Source organism: Podarcis muralis, chromosome 5 (assembly GCF_964188315.1).
Source record: "Podarcis muralis chromosome 5, rPodMur119.hap1.1, whole genome shotgun sequence".
Taxonomy (NCBI): Eukaryota; Metazoa; Chordata; class Lepidosauria; order Squamata; family Lacertidae; genus Podarcis; species Podarcis muralis.
In genome coordinates this window covers 62265889-62285531 of record NC_135659.1, presented here as the reverse complement: position 1 = coordinate 62285531, position 19643 = coordinate 62265889, and the positions used below count along the sequence as shown (strand labels likewise).

Genomic DNA, 19643 nt, shown 5'->3' with positions numbered 1-19643 from the left:
CTGCGACTGTGTGACAAAATAAAGATGAATGGAATTGGAAAGAAGCGGATGAATGAATGAAGGAGGGGGACAGAAGTGAAGGAAGAGAAAGGGTGTCCTCACCCACTTTGCCTTCAGACTAGGTCATTGGCAGTAGTTATGTGGCCCCCAATCATTTTTACTTGAAAGAACTCCCACAACTCCCAACTGGGTTGCCTACGACTGGAAAAAGGCTTTTTGCTCTAGGCCAAAAGCCACACATCTAAAATTAGAGTTGCCTGGAATCAGTAGGCACAAGCTTAGCTTGAATCTAAAGAGAATATATATATATATATATATACACACACACACACATACATACACACACTAACTTTGATAATTTAATTTTTGTGAAAGCTGCCACATGCTTTGACAAGGAGATGGACAGAGATGACAGTCTGTTGGTGAAAGTCATTAGATTCACCTCAACCTTTAGTTCAATCAAACCCAACTCTGCTCCATCAGAATTACTACTCCTGAAGAGGATTGACAGATCTTTCAGAAATACTATTATTCAAGCCTTTATTGCTACTTAACTTGCATAAGAGGCAGACTAAGCATTATTTGAGGTGGAAATGAAGGGTCAAGTGTCTAGCCCACTATTAATTTTTCTGATGTACTTAATCTCAAAACACTGGAGAGCCTAGGACCCTTTACTTCACCTGTATATTGTTTCCTACATTATGTTCTTTATGAAACACTCTATTGCCATTTTGTCCAAAATGCTGCCTGTATCATCTTTGGAATTTTGTCCCACAAATTAACTATTTCAGAATGTAAAAAGCACCACCTTGGATCAAAAGACCTACCTAATTCATTTCCCTCATGAGTCACACAGAAGCCTGTGGAAAGCACAGTAGCCCTCTCTGACATGCTTCCTTTGATCCTTGAGGTAGTATATATCTATTATGGATGAGAAGAAGACATCCAACTGGAGATGTTGGACTCTCTAGGCATTATTTTGAGAAGCAAAAATATTGATCAGGTTGATGGACAAAGGGAAAAGCTGTCAGCAGAGCTATTATTGTAGAATACTCAAGCACCACAACAAAACTGATAGCATTAGTTCTTTTTTAAAAATGAAGATTCCTCTTACTGATTTCAAAACCAGGAGACATTGTTTCCATAAAATCTGGTACTCTGTCTTTGGAAGTGGAGAAGACACTTTATGTAACCATGCATTTTCCTTCTGTGTGGCTTGGCAGAACCAAGTTTTGTTTGGAACAAATTTCATGCTGCAACTCTTAATAGTGGGTGTCTCCTCAAAATACCTGGCTCTGAGGTGACTCATTGATATTTCTCCTGTGGCAAATCTGCACGAAGGGCATTGTTGTCTAGAATGCCTCAAGAAGATTTCAAACACCACCCTAGAAAACTTATGTACAGACATGCACAGTTACGAAACCCTCATACACTGCACCCAGCCTTCAACATCTTCTTATAAACATTGAATTTAATGGGATTTAGTCAGAGAGGTTAAGGTGCATACTTCTGTCAAAAAAGGTCTATGAAAGCCCATTTCCTTTCAGTGAACATTCAATCAAAATATTGTTGAGGCTGCGACCACCAAATTATTTGCTGCTGAAATACTGTAGTACCATAGAATAAAACAGATTTCTGTTAACTTTGCTATTTTAACCTTGGGTTGCTTTTTTCATGTGGAAAGGAGGCTCCAGATATCCATTTGAAGAAGAAGAAGAAGAAGAAGAAGAAGAAGAAGAAGAAGAAGAAGAAGAAGAAGAAGAAGAATTTGGACCTGATATCCCGCCTTTCACTCCCCTTAATGAGTCTCAAAGTGGCTAACAATCTCCTTTTCCCTTCCTCCCCCAAAACAAACACTCTGTGAGGTGAGTGAAGCTAAGAGACTTCAGAGAAGTGTGACTAGCCCAAGGTCACCCAGCAGCTGCATGTGGAGGAGCGGAGAAGTGAACCCAGTTCACCAGATTACGAGTCCACCGCTGTTAACCACTACACCACACTGGCTCCACTACACATTAATTTACCTATTTCACAGAAAGAAGAACATATTTTATGGGGCCTCTAGTTCTAAACGTTACTTTTCAGTGCTTTTTTCCTAGAAAAAAAGGTGCCAGAAATCAACATGAACGCCTTATAATGGCGAAGGCACCCACCTGATAGGTGCCGGAACTGAATTCTGCTGAGTTCCAGCTGGAAAAAAAAGCCCTGCTACTTTTAAATGCTAAGAAACCCTTTTTGCCTCCAATAATTATTGTGGATTAAGCTATGGAGAGTACATCTGTGTTCAACACATCAGGTATAGTTTAGATACTTGGATTAGTATATTCCTTTACAAAGAAAAAATGAGTAACACCCAGAGTTCATTCACCCATTCTAGATCAGTCATACCCATTATCTCTTTTAAATACCAACGTTTAGTTTGTGAACCACCAAGTTGGCATTTTACAGTACAGTGGTACCCCTGGTTATGTACTTAATTTGTTCCAGAGGCCCATTCTTAACCTGAAACTGTTCTTAACCTGAAGCACCACTTTAGCTAATGGGGCCTCCTGCTGCCGCCGCACCGCCGGAGCACAATTTCTGTTCTCATCCTGAAGCAAAGTTCTTAACCCAAGGCACTATTTCTGGGTTAGCGGAGTCTGTAACCTGAAGTGTATGTAACCTGAAGCGTATGTAACCTGAGGTACCACTGTACTGTATTCTTTCAAAATGCTACTTCAAACTTTCTGGATTTCATAATCATATTAAAGCAAAGTGGGACCCAGAAGGTCACTAAATTCTTTGCCACATCTGGACCTCAATGTTATACTCTCAAAGGACTTACTGTTTAGGGACATGTTTCAAGACAAATCCTCTTGGCACAGTAAACAAATACTTTGCAACAGAGATGCATCAAGGCTAATTGTCTTGACTGCTGTTCAGTCAGCTGGTTCATGAATGCTAGGAGCACTTAGTTGTTTGCACTTCTCCTAATCTGCTACAATAAATTCTTTTGCCCTAACAAAAGATGAAGAGAAAGAGGGGGGGAGGGGGATGTCATAACAGAGATATTTTGGGGGTGGGGGGGCAGGGAGAGGGCTAAGAAATATGAGCTGTTCCCAACGTTCTCTGGTACAAGTGCTCATGCACTAGCAAACAGGTGAGTTTTAATGCAATAGTTGCACTAACAGAATCTTGTTGCACAACAGATTGTGCAACTAAGTCATCAGCGACCTGCTTGTGCATTCACTTGCGCAACAACCTTCTACTGATGCAAACAAATGTACCACTAAAGGAAGCATAAGAGAAGCCATGGAAGCCTAGTAAGAAACTAGTTTTATGAAAGGACAATTTTAAGATGGTGTTAGACTGCCAGCATGTCTCATAGTCAAAGCCACCATTTCCCTCCCACTCATACGTATTTCCTCTGGATTAGCAACCCAGGGGCTCTCTGGAATTCCTCAGTGGGCTGAATTGGACTCTGAAACCTTCTATTGCCAACCACTGCTTTAGAACAACTGTGAGGTACGTTTGTTCATTCAAGACTCCGATAATCAGAGTTTCGATAACGTAAGCAGCCTTATCTCAATTTTGTCTACTGTCCCTGACTTGGCTCATAAAGCAATATGCTTCAGAACTGCAATTTATAAACCAGATTTACAAAAGCAGCTCCCTTGATGACCACTACACTGCAGTTTAAAATATTTTTCCAGACAATGTTACATTGTTATTGGTAGAATCCACTAGAAATTAAATGGGAAAATTACTCTGTCTGCTCAGAATTTAGCTCCAGGCCCAGAACTTTGGTGCATGGCGTTGTAAATATTTTAAATAATTCAGGAACATGCCTGCAGGGACATATACAAGCAGCAGAGAAAGACTAAAGAAACAATGCCTGCTAATGGATATTACAGTGGGCGTTAGAAACTCCAGGTTCCAATTCCAGGCCTCTTTAGCTTTAAGTGTTTTTCACAGCAACATGTGCAACATGCACAATGTCTTGAAAGCCCCTTTCTAGCCAGGAAGACTTACTGGGCTATGGAAATTTCCAAAATCAAACTAAGGAAAACTGCACTATTGCTCTAGGCAACAACTGAGAAAAAGCAACATACAGCAAATCTGCCATCACCTCCACCTCATTAAGACCATTATTAATTATCATGCTAAAGCTTATAGATTGTGCACTTCCTTGATTACTTTCAGAAGTGGCCAATGGGATGGAATATGGGTGGGGAAGCACACAATGCAATATCATCACAATATGGGGAAGTGATACCACATTACAGGGAGGACTTGGGGTGAGCTTGCCCTTTTAAGCAAGAGCATTCCTACATCATCCACAATGCACCGTTCTAAGCTAAATTAGGCTGGCTGTTCAGCAACACTGGCTTGTACTCCTAGCTGCCATGGTCACTTCCAAGTGTGCAGATCTTCAACTGGTAGATCACAGTCATAATGAGGCTTCAACCGAATTGCGTTCAGTGGTGCCACAATAATTCTTTGTATTGGTGTTGGGGGAAATTGGATGGGTTTTTTTGGTAAGGATTTTTACTCTAAGTGCCTGTCCACAGTAAAACCAGTGTAGCAGATCGGATGCCTTAGTATACCAGAAGGTAGGTAGACAGCAACTCACTGGTGGTCCACAGCTCATATGCACCTGACCAACTAATACCTGCTGGTGGCTGGAATTCTTTCCAAAAGATGTTGCACTAGATGGAACTAGACCTAATCAATCAAGGATGACAGTGAGACAGATTACTTCTACAATTTTTATACTGCTTAAGTCTATATACTGGACTCTATATGATGAACACATTGGACCAGTTGAGGCCCCCATGCTAAATGCCATGTTCCTGTTGCATGAGGCTGCCCATGCAGAAAGAACTAGAAGAAATGGAGCAGGACTGAAAAAGCACCTGGATTTTTGCTCACCTGTAACTCAGTACAGAGAATCATTAGATAAATTAAAAATGAGGTTAGTAACCATAGCAATTATCAGAAGGGTTTTTTCTGCTCTGACAAAAAAGTATAGGATAACATGCAAATGTCTTAACCGAATTCTCCCATTTCATTCCACGTTGTCAAATGTCATGGACACCACTGCAAAGTGAAGGTAAGATGTTGCTGGCTAGGGCAAAGTCAACAGCCATCTTTCCCCTCCTGCCCCCATTACATGTTGATTAACATTGTTATTGCGTATACTATTCTTGCAAAACATTGCAATAAGGAACTTGGCATTCTTGCATACACTCAAGTTCACTGAGACTACAGCAGGTTGACAACTTAATGAAAAACCCACTCACCAAACCAAGTTGTAACTGGTGACTAGTCACAATGTCTGGACCATAAAGAAGGCTGATCGCCGAAGAATTGATTCTTTTGAATTATGGTGCTGGAGGAGACACCTGAGAGTCCCATGGACTGCAAGAAGATCAAACGCATCCATTCTTAAGGAAATCAGCCCTGAGTGCTCACTGGAAGGACAGATCGTGAAGCTGAGGCTCCAGTACTTTGGCCACCTCATGAGAAGAGAAGACTCCCTGGAAAAGACACTGATGCTGGGAAAGATGGAGGGCACAAGGAGAAGGGGGCGACAGAGGACGAGATGGTTGGATAGTGTTTTCGAGGTTACCAGCATGAGTTTGACCAAACTGCGGGAGGCAGTGGAAGACAGGAGTGCCTGGTGTGCTCTGGTCCATGGGGTCACGAAGAGTCGGACATGACTAAACGACTAAACAACAACAACAAGTCACAATGTACGCAGAGTGCACACATTCAGTATAATTCTGTAAATTGTGATAACAGAATTGTACCAGCCTTCCTCAACCTGGTGACCTCCAAGTGTTGCTAGTCTACCATCATCCCTGACAATTGGCCATGCTGGCTGGGGCAGATGGAAGCTGCAGGACCCCAGACTGGAGAACACCCCAACTAGTATGAAACTCCATTGCAATACTCTCTCAGCTAAAATGAAAAATCACACCCATTAATACTACAGCACTCACTAAGCATACTGATTACAGAACAGTGGAAATCTTAGTCCTATATTCAGTCTCCAAACCTAACATTCTTATGGGAAACTGAACAGACTAACCACTACCTTCAGGTTTAAAATGAGCACTATTATTGATTTGCAGGAGGCAGTGGAAGACAGGAGTGCCTGACCTGCTCTGGTCCATAGGATTACGAAGAGTCGGACATGACTAAACGGCTAAACAACAACAACAACAACAACAACAACAACAACAACAACAACAACAACAACAACAACAACAACATTGATTTACAGATGCAAGAAAGCCTCTCCTCTGCACAAGTGAGGTGTTTTAACTTTTAAGTTATCTGCTGCGAATTTAAGAGCAAGCCAGGAAGTCAGTCTGCCTGCAGTATTACATGGTACCATAGCAACACTGCTAGAAATATCAACATAGCAAACATTTACAAGCAGGGGGAGAATGGTTTGAAGGATGTTGTTCTGTGTACCATTGGACCCCTCGTGTTAAGGTTAACTCCCTATTTTTTCCAGATTAAATTCCCTATTTTTTCCAGATTAAATATTGTTTAATACCTCTCCCCACCCTCACAGTTTTGCCAGATCAGGATTTCTTCAGTTCCTTTCCTCCTCCACATATTTGATTAGTTACCTGTCTCAACAAGCTCCTGTGTGAAATAACTCACTAGAACATGCTAATTGACTCATCTTTCTGGCAACATGAGGCATTTGCTGGAAGACACACACACTTTTTCTGTATCGGGTCTCACACTATGGTGCCAAATAACATCAGACTGGAGCTATGGCGTTTTGGCTCAGTAGTTGGCATCCATCTGTCACAGGAGACAATGGAGGAATGAATCTTTGGGGTGAGGTTATAATATAATATAATATAATAGGGATAGTTTGCACATCACACTAAGCCAAAGTATGGCTTAGGAGGACCACACAAATGATCTTTGTAACCCCTACATTAGGCCAATCTAAGCCATAGATTGGCCTAATGTAGGGGTTACCAAACTGTTGCCTGTGGGCCACTGGTGGTCTGTGAACTTCACTCAGGTGGTCCATGGCTGCCTGTGAAGAGCAGGGAGTATAGCAGCTGCTCCATTGTTCTATGAACCCAATGGTCCATCCATAAGGTGACCAGAAATGATCTGAGGGGTAGAGGTAAAGGAGCAGCAGAGAGGAGGCTTAGGTACACGAAAGACAGAGCGAAAGGAAGTAAACAAATAAAAGCGAACAAAAGAAGCAATGCAATTAGAATTATATAGCTTCTAGCACAGTGAATTGCTACAGCAGACAGAAAAAATATTTAAATTGCCCACCAAAACCCTCAGTAATTTTCAAGTGGTCCATAGTGTGTGTGTGTGGGGGGGCGTTTAGGAACCACTGGCTTAGTGCCATGTGTGAACCAGGCTACTAAGTTAGAGTTTAATTCCCAACAGCTGCAGGTTGGTCTGTGTCAGTGTTTTAATTCTGATTTATTTATTTATTTGGTGATGTTAGAGCTATATCTGGTTATATTTATTTATGGGATGCATTTTGTTGTTTTATTCTTTATTGTACATTGTCCTAAGTTCCCTTGAGAGGAATTCAATAAATAAATAAATATTAAAAATTCACAAGCCTTATACATTCTTGTCCTAGCAAGTAAATTATTTTTTGAATCTGGCCCCTGTTTACAACAGATTCATAAATTGTTGATTTATTTTGAAACAGAAATTGATACAACTGCAGCCATAGACCAAGGTTGTTGAGGAACCACTGCCCTTAGTCTACTCAGAAGGCTGCGCTGGAATTTGGACCAACAGGATTAAAGTTCCCAATGTCTGTTTTAGGAGCTCAAAATAATTGCTGGAAGAAAAAAGTCAGCAGAAGGAAAACTAAAAGGGAGAGGACGGGATGAGAGGAACATAAAAGTTAGCTATAATGTACCTGCAAATTAAAAATATCTTATATATAAATGGGCACACACAGAGAGAAAGAGAGTTGATCTATATAAAGTATCATATATAACATTACTGTTTGGTCAAGAAGCATCATATAACCCTTAGTACATCAGTCTGTGTTAGAAGATTCAGTGCCATAATCCAATGCATCTCAGAATTGCAGTCCCTATTGAATTTCATTATAAGACAGAGCACCACACAACCACCCACAACAAGAGACCTTAGTATTAGGTTGCAGGTTCAGTTTCACTGTAACATACATCCCCGGTGATTAGTCTGCATTTGGAGAGACAAAAGGGTCAAGTGCTAGGAAAGCCAGCATGATTTCCCCTGCACAATTCTGTTGAAATAATGAGAGGTTACAGATCTTTGAAAATTTGCATCCCCCATATATACAGCTTTTTCCTTTCTTCTCAAAAGTCTCCTGTATGCAGAACCTCCCCAAACAAAGCTGGTGCTCCTGGCATTCTGCGTGTCTCCACAAGAGTTGTACAAAGGCCATATTTAAAGGCTGCACCTGTTTTCCCCCTCCAATAACAATCCCAGAAGATTCTTGGAGGTGCAGGAAAAACTCCATCCACACCGAGAGACCCATGTTTAACCAAACAGCTTGCATTTAGAACCTGGAGTCAGGGAGCATTTAGTTTATGTGATTCACAATTGTGGCAGAAACAGGAAAAGCTTCCTATTTGTTACATACAATATGCAATTATTCTCACCCTTCCTACCATAAGCAATCAGCTTCATTCCAACAGCCCAGCAATCAGCAGGAGGTTCTTAAGGTGATCAAGTGCTTTTGAGATGATCAATTACCCTTTTGTAAATCATCTGCTCTTTTACCCTATTAGGACATGATTTGTTCCTAAATCCTTTTTACCATAATTTGACATTCACTTCCTTAAGAAAGCTGGGTGCTGCAAGGGGCAAGTTACTCCCATTGTTCAGTACATGCCATGCCCGTCATTCTGTTAAACCTTCCAACAATAATCCGTGCCAAAAGTAATCATACAGTTTTAACAGTCCCTCTAATGGTGACGGCAACAATTTCTTAAAAGTCTTAAATTATACCCTCCAGCCACCCAAAAGCCAGGGGAGGGAGAAGCTAGCTACTTACAATTCCCATTAAATGCAATGTGATGCTACGCACAGATAGCAAGGAATAATTTATCAAGAATGCCAGTTCCCACAACACAGGAATTCGGGGAGCGCGGGGGGGGGGGGCTATAGAAAATATGCCGTGATGACCTCTGTTTGTAACAGAAAATGTCATTATTAGTAAAGAAAGTTAGAAGTCAATAAGTACTTCACTTCCAATATGTTCAGCGTACTTCTGGTATAGAATAGAGAATGAAGCAACCTTTATAATCTAGTGGAACTCATTGTCACAGGATGACACTGAGAAGATCTTGACTTTTCCACATGAGACAAAGACATGTGAAAAGTGTTCAAAAGCATAAGGCGGGGGGGGGGGCAAACTTTATGTCCTCTGCATTCATTGTCATGCACACACAGACACACATCCTCACTCGCAAGTGCACAAACACACATCTTCACTTACATTTGCGAGAGTAGTTTCAGTGGAGTGCAAAGGCTGAAAACCAGATTAGTGGCAGATTAAGAAGTTGGCTGGAGGAGAGAAAATTGAAACGATAGACTCCAGGGGTTTGAAAGCAAAGGTACATTAGTTGGAGAGGGAAGATGGGTTTGAGGTGGTTTGTATGTTAAGAACATGAAGACAATGGCATACTTAAATGCAATGTGGAAGGAGTCACAAGAGAGACAATGGTTGATTATGTAAAGGAGGGGAGGGATAATGGTGAGGAGGAAGATGGCAATCAGGAAATGGAAGAAGATAGAATCAAGGTGGGATGTTGAGGCATTAGATGAGCACATGGGCCAGTCAATTCCTCAAGTGAGACAAAGGGGGAGGAAAGGAAGAGGAAGATGGAGGAGAAGGGGCAATTTGCAGAGCGGAATGGAGGAAGAGAGATCACAGCATATGGTTTCAATTTTAGAACTGTAGGAGATGGCAACGTCTTGGACAGAGAGCGCAATGTGGAGAAGAAGTGGGACAGACCTTGGCAGATCATCAAATGATAGAGAAGAGGCCCTGAGGATTCCTAGAAGTGGGGAGAGTCAGAGAAATACAGCTGTGTTGTTTGGCTAGGTAGATGGCAGATGAGGAGAGCATGGATCTGTAGCTAGCTCTTACATTCTCCTCCAAAGGTGTTCAGCTGCATGATAACATGAATGAAGATATTATGGTTTATTTATATACCACCTTTTGGACTGAAGGCCGTCAAAGCAGCAAACAGAATATGAATACAATATTGAATGGAGGCAGGGAGCTTTGCTCTGAACGCTAGTCTGTAGCCCAGAATCTGGACACAGCTTTGGATGCTTAAGGCCTGCATCTCAGAGATGCTCTTCAGTTTCTCAAGAAGCCAAATACTCAATTTTATCTATCAAATGTTGTAGACTGGTACATCCTAGAAAAGAACAGAACCTACTGTTGGGATACTGCTGGGAAGACGGGGGCATCAGGCAGGCATCAGGCAGGCCCCCAGCTGGCTCCAGCCACTGGCCAGCAGCCGGTCTCCCTTGGAACAGCATCAAACAGCGACACGAGCCTCAGATACGTTTAGAGACCCGGGCACGCTCTGTCAGCAGAGTGTGTAAATCATCTCACAGCAGAAGAGGCAGACAGAGAGATGTGTAAGCATAACGTACAGCATTTTATTCAGTGTAGTTAGGAACAGAGGAAAACATGTCAGCTTCCCTTCGTCTCCAGCAAAACAGCAGTAACACAAAAGCTATATACAAACGGAAGTTCCCAGCAGACTGTGCTGGAAGTAAACAGGCATGTGACACACAACAGTCATGCCTGGACCCTTTTAAGGTGGAACGGAACTATATCCTAACACCTACAACCTCATCTACTTTTTCATTTGTACACAATTGCATTTGAATCTACCTGCATAGGGTTCACTTGCAGCTGGGACACAGCCAGATACAGAAATTGCCCATGAGCACAATGCTGCAACTCATGGCACTGCATTGCCACCAGGGTTGAAGCATGGATCAGGCACTGGTACAGCAACATGGAAGACCTTCCACTCTACTTGTCTATTCATACCAGCATAAGCTCAAACAACTTATCTTCTTGCTTTCCAGAGATATTTCTCTTAGGTTGGCCATCAAGCAGAGCAAGGAATAAACTATAGGGACGCGGGTGGTGCTGTGGTCTAAACCACTGAGCCTAGGGCTTGCCGATCGGAAGGTCGTGGTTTGAATTCCCGTGCCGGGGTGAGCTCCCATCACTTGGTCCCAGCTCCTGCCAACCTAGCAGTTTGAAAGCACGTCAAAGTGCAAGTAGATAAATAGGTACTGCTCCGGCGGGAAGGTAAACAGTGTTTCCATGCACTGCTCTGGTTTCGCCAGAAGCGGCTTAGTCATGCTGGTCAAATGACTCGGAAAAACTGTCTGCGGACAAACGCCGGCTCCTCGGCCTTTAAAGCGAGATCAGTGCCGCAGCCCCAGAGTCATTCGCGACTGGACTTAACTGTCAGGGGTCCTTTACCTTTAGGCTTGTTGATACATACTGAATGTTCATAGAAGAAATGCCATGAAGCTCTGGCAAAGACAGTCAAGGTCTAATTGACCTTGCCCCAAACTTGACTTTTCAGTTTTTCAGCAATTCTCACACAAAACAGAATGCAAATAGCTCATGCTATCAGTGAAAGAGAGAAACCAACCCCCATGTTCCAGGCTTAAGTCCAAAGTCACTAATGATTTCAGAATTTCTTAAACGGAGGCAAATTATCCCACATAATGGAGTGTGAGTTATCTGTGTGCTCTTGCACCCTCCTCTGAAGCATCTGGTGCTAGCTGTCATTTCAGAAAGAGGAAATTTTGGCTAGATAGGCCAACTCATTGACATTGTCTGGCTGTTTCTACATTTCTAGCCTCCACACAAAAAGAAAGGAACAACATGTGCACTGGAGTAGAAACATATAGAAGATTTTGATCTTTTAGATTGCCTACAGACATGACTCAGTCAAAGCCTTTTTTTAAAGGAAAAATGGCAGCAGATGAGGCAGGTTATTAAACTAACCTAAAGAAAAATCCCTTCTGGTTCACAGGAAATCCAGAGAGAATAGTTGGGTGGGGGGAGGAAAGAAGCAGGAAAAGAGGAGACTGTGGCCTGCACTGTGGAACGGCACCAAACCACGTGGCAAGAATAGATCTGTAAAGTATGCTTGCAACGCTTTTTAGAAAGATGAGCCCCAAACAATTATTCTTTCTGGCACCGAAAGGGCACAAAAATCGAGTTGGTTTTCGTCGCCGCCGCCACGGGGGCGTGCGATCGGCCCGAAGTTATCTAGAGTCACCAAAGCGGCCGGGCAGAATCCGTGACCAAGGAAAAGAGACGGTGGAGGAAGATTGGAAGAAATTTAAAGTTTATCTTAAGAATTATTATAAAATTAATGAGTGCTAAAATGTCGAGGTTAGAGAAAAAAGAGGATTACAGCTGTAAATGATTAGGTAAGAGAGAAGGGAAAAAAGAGTAATTAGTTAAATTAAGTGAGGATTTGCTGAAAGAAATTTGGAAATAGGGATGCAGAAAGGGGAGGTATGGGGAAGTCGGAGAAGCAAGATTTATGAAAAGAAGGTTTTGAAATTATATCTGTGTGTTTATGTGTTTGTTTGTTTTTGTATTGTGTATTGTATTGTGCTTAATATGTGTTGGAAAATCAATAAAAATATTATAAAAACAAAAATCGATTGAGATACATTTCTCCACAGACAGAAGCAGACGACCACTGAGGTATGACATCACTTCCTCCTCTAGAGCTAAAAGCAGCTTTAGGCTCAAACTTCTATGCAAGGGATTTCACCCGATGCTTGTTTTACACTGATCCAAATCTTTCAATGCTTTAGGGTTCCTTTTCCGGTGCAAAACTAGACTCCTGTCTAAAATGTCTTTCCCTTAGACAAACCCAGCTGGCTGGTGAACCAATGTAGTATAATCCTTTCTGTGGGAGTGACTTCCCTCTTACTGCTTCAGAGTTATCAACCCTGATCCGGCTTCAGTGCCTCGGTCACCATGTAATGATAATGAAGGGGAAGGAGAGGGTCACTGCGGGCAGAAGAACCTGTTTACTTCCTTTTTATAAAAGCAAACAAACTTGGAGAAGCTCACTCTGTACTGGAGGGACAAGAGCCAACTGCCCAGGTTAAAATGGACTTGTAAAGATGTGAAAATATTCTTGAAGTCAGGGACATTGTTGTGTGCAAGAGTGTAGCCCTACTGCTATCTTTTCCTTTAAAAAAAATGACTACATGAGCACTCGTGTGGCTAAGCAAAGTTTCAAATCTGCACCAGGATAGAAAAGTATCATGGACACTATCCAGAATATAGCTGGGAATGTCACACTGATGTGGATGGGTATGCATGTATAATTTGTCATAGCAGCATGGATCTGAGCCTACATTTAAATTTTCCATGGTACAGTTTATCATAATTTGCAAAACTAGTTTTAACCATGATGGGACATGAAAGGTAGGGGTGGAACATGCCGAGGCAAGGAAGCCTCTATTACCTCCAAGTCCTTGAAGTCATATCATAAACACAAACATATTGATAGAATTTGAACAACTGCAAATATGTGCCTAATCTTCATATTGTTTCATAGCATTTTGGAATAGATATAGTCCTGAGAGTAACACAGGCGTCCCCTCACTTATGCAGGGGTTATGTTCCGGGCCATCGCGTGCCTAAGTAAAATTGCATAAAGTGGGGAGCACCCTCTAAAACGCCTCTAAATGTCTATTTTCCCCAGCTCTCCAGCTTTAACACCTGCTCCCTCACCAATTGGTACCAAAATATCTAGAGCTGAAGCTTTGGAACCAACTGGAGGTGGTGTGAGAAAGCAGCGGCAGTGGTGGCTGGGCCACCTCGCCCATCAGCTATTAGGCAGGGAGGCTGAGCAGCTTAAAGAAAGCCCCACTGCACCTCAGGTGTCTTTGGGGCTTCATCCGCCCTCAGCGACATCCTCTTCGGGCTCTGGAGAGTCTCCTTTTGAGCTACAAGGACTCTTCAGCTCTCTCCCACCATTTCCTGGCATGATTCTATTTATTTATTTCCCAGCACCATTCTTATACATGGTAGCATGCCAGTAGAACATGCCTAAGGGGGAGGGTGCCTGAACAAGGCTGGACAGTATATGGTTGTTGACCTCTTGCTAAAAGCCTAAGCCTGAAAGTCTAAGCCTCAGGGTGAAAGTCCAGAGGGTGGCAACACGAGAACGGTCCTTCTCAGCAGTGGCTCCCCGTCTGTGGAATGCTCTCCCCAGGGAAGTTCGCCTGGTACCTTCACTATACACCTTTAGGCACCAGGCAAAAATGTTCCTTTTCAACCAGGCCTTTGGGTGATCTGATTTACATCCCATACTCTTTTAAAATGTGGCTCTTTGGAGGGGGATATTATTGGGTTATTGCTTTTATTTTAATTTTATATACTGTAATCTGTTTATGTGAACCGCCGAGAGACCTCCAGGTATAGGGTGGTATTTAAAATCAATAAAAAGAAGAAGAAGAAGGAGGAGGTGATACTTGAAAGATAAAATGTTAAATATTTTTTATGATAAAAAAAAGAACATTGTTTTGTTTCAGCTATGGTATTTTTTCTGTTCAAAAGTATCCAGCTCTAAAATGAAACCTAAATTTAATAGAAATATGCTGACATTTACCTGACTAGTCTGTTAAAGATAAATGGGTGGTTCTCCATCAACGTGTTCATTAATATTTTATATAAAAACATTAGGAGTGGCAGGAAAAAAGTTTTAACTTTTGAGATTGAGCATTAGAGACACAACAAAAGCTTATTTATTGCTCTTCTTGTGATCTTCCTACTGGGCTCAGGGACTGACACAGGTTCTAGGACCCAGAAGACACAATCCTGAATCATCCCAAAACCCACCTTCTTGGGACTTTTTTTTTCTTCTCTCCTAGGCGCCCCCCCCCTCGCCTCTTGCAACAAAAAAGCTTGAGTTCTGCAAAGTGTTCATTTCTCAAAATTATGAATATTTATGACTACCAGCTAAATAGCTTCAGCATTTACTTTCACTGTTCTACCCAGTAACTGTAAGCCATTACTTCTGGAAAGTTCTGAGCACTTAATCCTCAGAGTAAGTGATCTCGCTCAATGCATGTGTGCAAAGAAACCCATTAATTTCACAACTGTCCCCTTTTCCTCATACATGCGTAAAAACCACTGTGTTTTAACTGTCACACATACTAATTTGCTGCTGCATACGTTCAGGAAATATGCAGATTACAACACGGGAAGCTGGATTTATATTGCTCTTTTTGTGGCAATTTTAAATCTCCATGATTTAAACTGAATCCACCCTGCTAAGCCTTCATTTAGTCATTACAGTGACTGCAAATACATTGCATGGTAGAAGCAAAAAGGGCAAGATCAGCTTAATTCATTTTATTTTGTTGTAGCCTCATAATTCTAAAACCCATGTAAAACCAGAGGAGCAGACAAATTTCCCCTCATATTAGGTTTATATGACTATATGGAGCAGTGGAATATGCCCATCAGCTCTGAGAATCATAATTACATGTATATGCAAGTTAGCCAACAGTCTCTGACTCATTATATCCACACCAGGATAAAAATCTTCCAAGCAATAATGCATTTTTTTTTAATTAAACAAAACACTGGCACAGTCTCACTAGACTTAATGCGCTGACGATACAGTTCAATGTCATTCATTCAGTTTAGCAACCAATCTCACACACCCTTTGAGAAGGTAGATGTTCAAAAATATTACATGTGAAGGACAACTACAGGGTCTCTGTGAGACTGCTGTTCCCTGAATGTCAGAGTTAACAGGTGTCAAAGTCAAGCACTTGGGCGACTATGAAGAGATCAGAGTTTGAAAGAGGGAAATGGCATAAAGATAAGCTTTCAAGCCATTGCAACTGAGCAAGGCTACCCATGCACTGCAAATGAATGAATGCCTCTCGAATATCATTAAATGCTGATAGCCAGAAATAGGTTTTGCATACAGATTATTGAGGGGGGGGGTGCTACGGAATTGCCATACAGCTCGTTACCTTTGCGGCAAATTTGCTCTGAGCGCTCCTAAATAAGGTGGTCCTGGCTGTGAAAAAACAGTCCTCCAAGTCTTCATCCAAACTACAGTAGCCACTGCTCATGCTGTTGTCGACCGTCATCCGAGAGGGGATCCCGGGTCGTGGGCGCACGTGAAGCCCTCCAGTGAGCCAGAGAGCCAGGTAACCATCGGATTCTCCGCTCACTGCGGCAGCAGCGCTGTTTCCCAATCCAGTTCCAGGCAATCACAGCAGCAGCAACAGCAAGCAAGCACGACTTCAGCCTCTCCAGCTCCCACTTGCCATGCTTTGCAACAGTTTTCCTCTGCTGAGCAAACCCGGTGACGTCTCCTTTAAGGGAGAAACGAGCCTTGCTGGGGATCACCTCTCCTCTCTTCAGCCACCAACCTCCCTTCTCGGACTAAGCATTGCCAGAAGTGGAGAGGGTGGTGCCAGACCCCAAGGGGCTTCTCTGCTGCTGGTGATGGTGGTGGCGACTGCTCAGAAACTCATTCCCCATCTGTGGCTTGGTTCTCCTGCCTGCAGCCCACGGAGGCTGGTTGCGAGAACGGCATCACCTCCCTCCTTCTCCCCCACCCCTTCCTGCTTGCTTTCTGTCGAGCAGAGTTGAGCCACTTCCTCTTGCAAGATTTCTCACGCAGTTTCTGCAGCGGGTTCTTAACGGGGAGGCTGTCAGCATCTCAGCTGATTTTGATTGGCACCGTTTGAGACACACACACACACACACACACACACACACACACACACACACAGAGAAGTCGAGTTACACCATCAGGGGAGGAGACAGCCTGCTCCTAGCTCCTCAGTGTCCATAACAACATTCACAAAAGGTAGGGACAGAGATGAGAGCAGCTGATTAAAAATATATCACTTAACCAACCTCCAATGCACTGCTCTCCAGGTGCATATCCTTTGGTAATTTAATGCATTCCTTATCTTGAACAAAAGCTGTCCAAAACCAACCTCATCCATTTCATCTTTGCCCAGAAACTGTTTTAACTAGTTTTAGTAAAAACATACAAACCTTACAGTGATAAAAGCTTAGGAATGGTCATGGGGTGTGGTGATGCAGAGCAAGGCTACTTAGAAGTCTACAAACAGCACCTCCCATTCACTTTTAAAAGTAGAAGTTAGACATCTATTGGAGGTTTAAAAACAAAATACTAATCTCTAGAGACACAATATGCCACCTGTCATGATGGTGCTTCTACACTCAGTCCCAGCCCTGAAAACTAACCAGTTGGATTGGTGCAAAATGAGAGAGAGATGGATAGATTCCCCTAGCAACACACCAGTGAAGGAACCAGCCAGTGCCTCTTGTGTTCTGCAGCTAATTTTAGAACAGTCAGGATGATTTTTCAGCATAGCTGGCACAAAAAGAAATGGCAGTTTTGATCATAACCTTAGCAATCGCCATTCATCAGGTTAGACTTTTCCATTTGTCACCTATTGCTATGTTAGAGGCACTTGAAGCACAGTTCTTTTGAGCATAAGTCAGAAAGCCCAGAATATTTTACTGCCTTTGATTTCTCAAGGTTAGGCTGAAGTCCTGCTCTGAACTACCTTCCTTCCTTCAGCATCTGAGCCACCAGGTTAACTGTCTCCAAGAATAATGGCATGTGCTTTGAAACAAAAGCCTACCCCCCTGCCCACCCCCACCCCCAAATTCTCCACAGGCCACCTGTCCAGTTACATAAAGTTCAGCATGCGCCTTCCTTTGCAAAAACAGCATTTTAAAATGTGTCTGCAGTCACTCTCCACACATTAGCACACTCCCTCCACACAACCTGCCATGCACTGGTTTGCTTCCACACCCGACACCTAATAATGCTGTCGAAGGGAAAGATAAGTCTCCCAGTGCAGCAGGGTTAGCTGCCACTCCTCACTCCTGTTTAAAGGTAAAGGTAAAGGGACCCCTGACCATTAGGTCCAGTTGTGGATGACTCTGGGGTTGCGGCACTCATCTCACTTTACTGGCCGAGGGAGCCGGCGTACAGCTTCCGGGTCATGTGGCCAGCATGACTAAGCCGCTTCTGGCGAACCAGAGCAGCGCATGGAAATGCCGTTTACCTTCCCGCCGGAGCGGTACCTATTTATCTACTTGCACTATGACGTGCTTTCGAACTGCTAGGTTGGCAGGAGCAGGTGCCGAGCAACGGGAGCTCACCCCGTCGCAGGGATTCCAACCGCCGACCTTCTGATTGGCAAGTCCTAGGCTCTGTGGTTTAACCCACAGCGCCACCTGTGTCCCCACTCCTGTTTAAGGAGAGCCAAATACAGCTCCCAGATTTGCTGCCATGGAACTACCCACGCCCACCCCCTTTACCTTCATGTCAGGCGGGTCCCAGTATCCTGAACTTAGTGCTTGGATGCATTCTAAAGGAGAAACTAAAAGCACTCTCTCCCATTCTTTAACTTCCCTAAGAAATTATGCTTACAATATTTATGAAATATAATCTCATTTTCAAACGCCATTTTGAAAATCTAAGGAGTCTTAACACAAAGCATTCTATAGGGTCTACACAGTTACCATGAGTGGAGACTGGTGCAATAGGGAAATGGAGCACTGTCTTGCCAAACTCAGCCTGCCCCCATCTGCCTGCCTCCTTACTTGCAACCAGCCCAGTGGCTGACAATGGATGCCAGCCTCCTCTTCCTCCTCAAGCTCACTGTTGCCCATGTAGAACTCAACAGGGAGGAGGATGGGGACAAAACCAGAATGAGTTAACTCCATCTATCATTGGCTCCAGCTTCACTTGCTATTGCCTCTGGCACCACCTGCTGTTGGTCTCCCTGCCTTCCACCCTATTAGTCCTAATGGGCACCAGCCTCCACTGGCCACCACTTCACAGCTAATCCTTCTTGCTCAGAGAGCAGGTGTAAAAATTTTCTTCAGCATCTTGCAATATTATGGTTATACTTTGGCAACCAACAAGATCCTGTGTACTAAAGCAAGACACACCAGGGCAAAAAAAATCATTAAGTCTTGTACACATTGATGGGATAGCAGTGGCTATACAGGAAAGAAATACTGAATTGATGGTTGACAGCTCAATTAAAAAGGCATGTGGAATAGGGTAAAAAATGCAATGACCAGTATAATGACACCATTAAACTAAATCCATGGTATTGCTATATTTGGACTACTTCAATCCTTTTCAACAGCAGTGCCCAAGTCATAACCCTCCCCCCCCCAAAAAAAAGATATATGTGCTGGGTTGCCTTCCCTGCAATCTCTAGGTGCCAGGCAAAACCCATCACGTCCTCCCATATCGCTAGCTGTTAGTAATGTTTGTGACTCTTGTTGCCTTCACTGTTTTCAGATTTCACTTGGTTTTACAAGTTGATCTCCCCTGCCTCAGATTGTATAATTAGTTTATCTTTCATATTTCTAGCTTTCAGTTTTTCCATTTTGTATTGTAAGCTGAACTGAAGCTACATCTAAGAATATAAGGAGAGCTCTCCTGGGTAAGGGTCAAAGCCTATCTACTTCAGCATCCTGTTTCTGACAATGGCCAAATAGATACCTACAGTATGGGAAGCCTGCAAGCAGGGCATGATGTTTGTTTCCCAAG

At 43.0% G+C, this 19643-nt stretch overlaps 1 protein-coding gene across 3 annotated transcripts in view; it reads right to left on the bottom strand.

Annotated features, from left to right (window-relative positions):
• Positions 1–19643, bottom strand: part of RASSF5 (Ras association domain family member 5) — a 104797-nt gene that overhangs the window by 29521 nt on the left and 55633 nt on the right. Inside the window, exon 1 of one of the 3 annotated variants that reach the window (XM_028734372.2) lies at positions 16051–16740. The exons of the other annotated variants lie outside the window; for them this stretch is intronic. Within the exon in view, the coding sequence (XP_028590205.1) occupies positions 16051–16170 (120 nt within the window). The 5' untranslated portion in view covers positions 16171–16740. Of the gene's footprint in view, positions 1–16050; positions 16741–19643 lie in introns of those variants that run through there. 3 annotated transcript variants of the gene reach the window in all.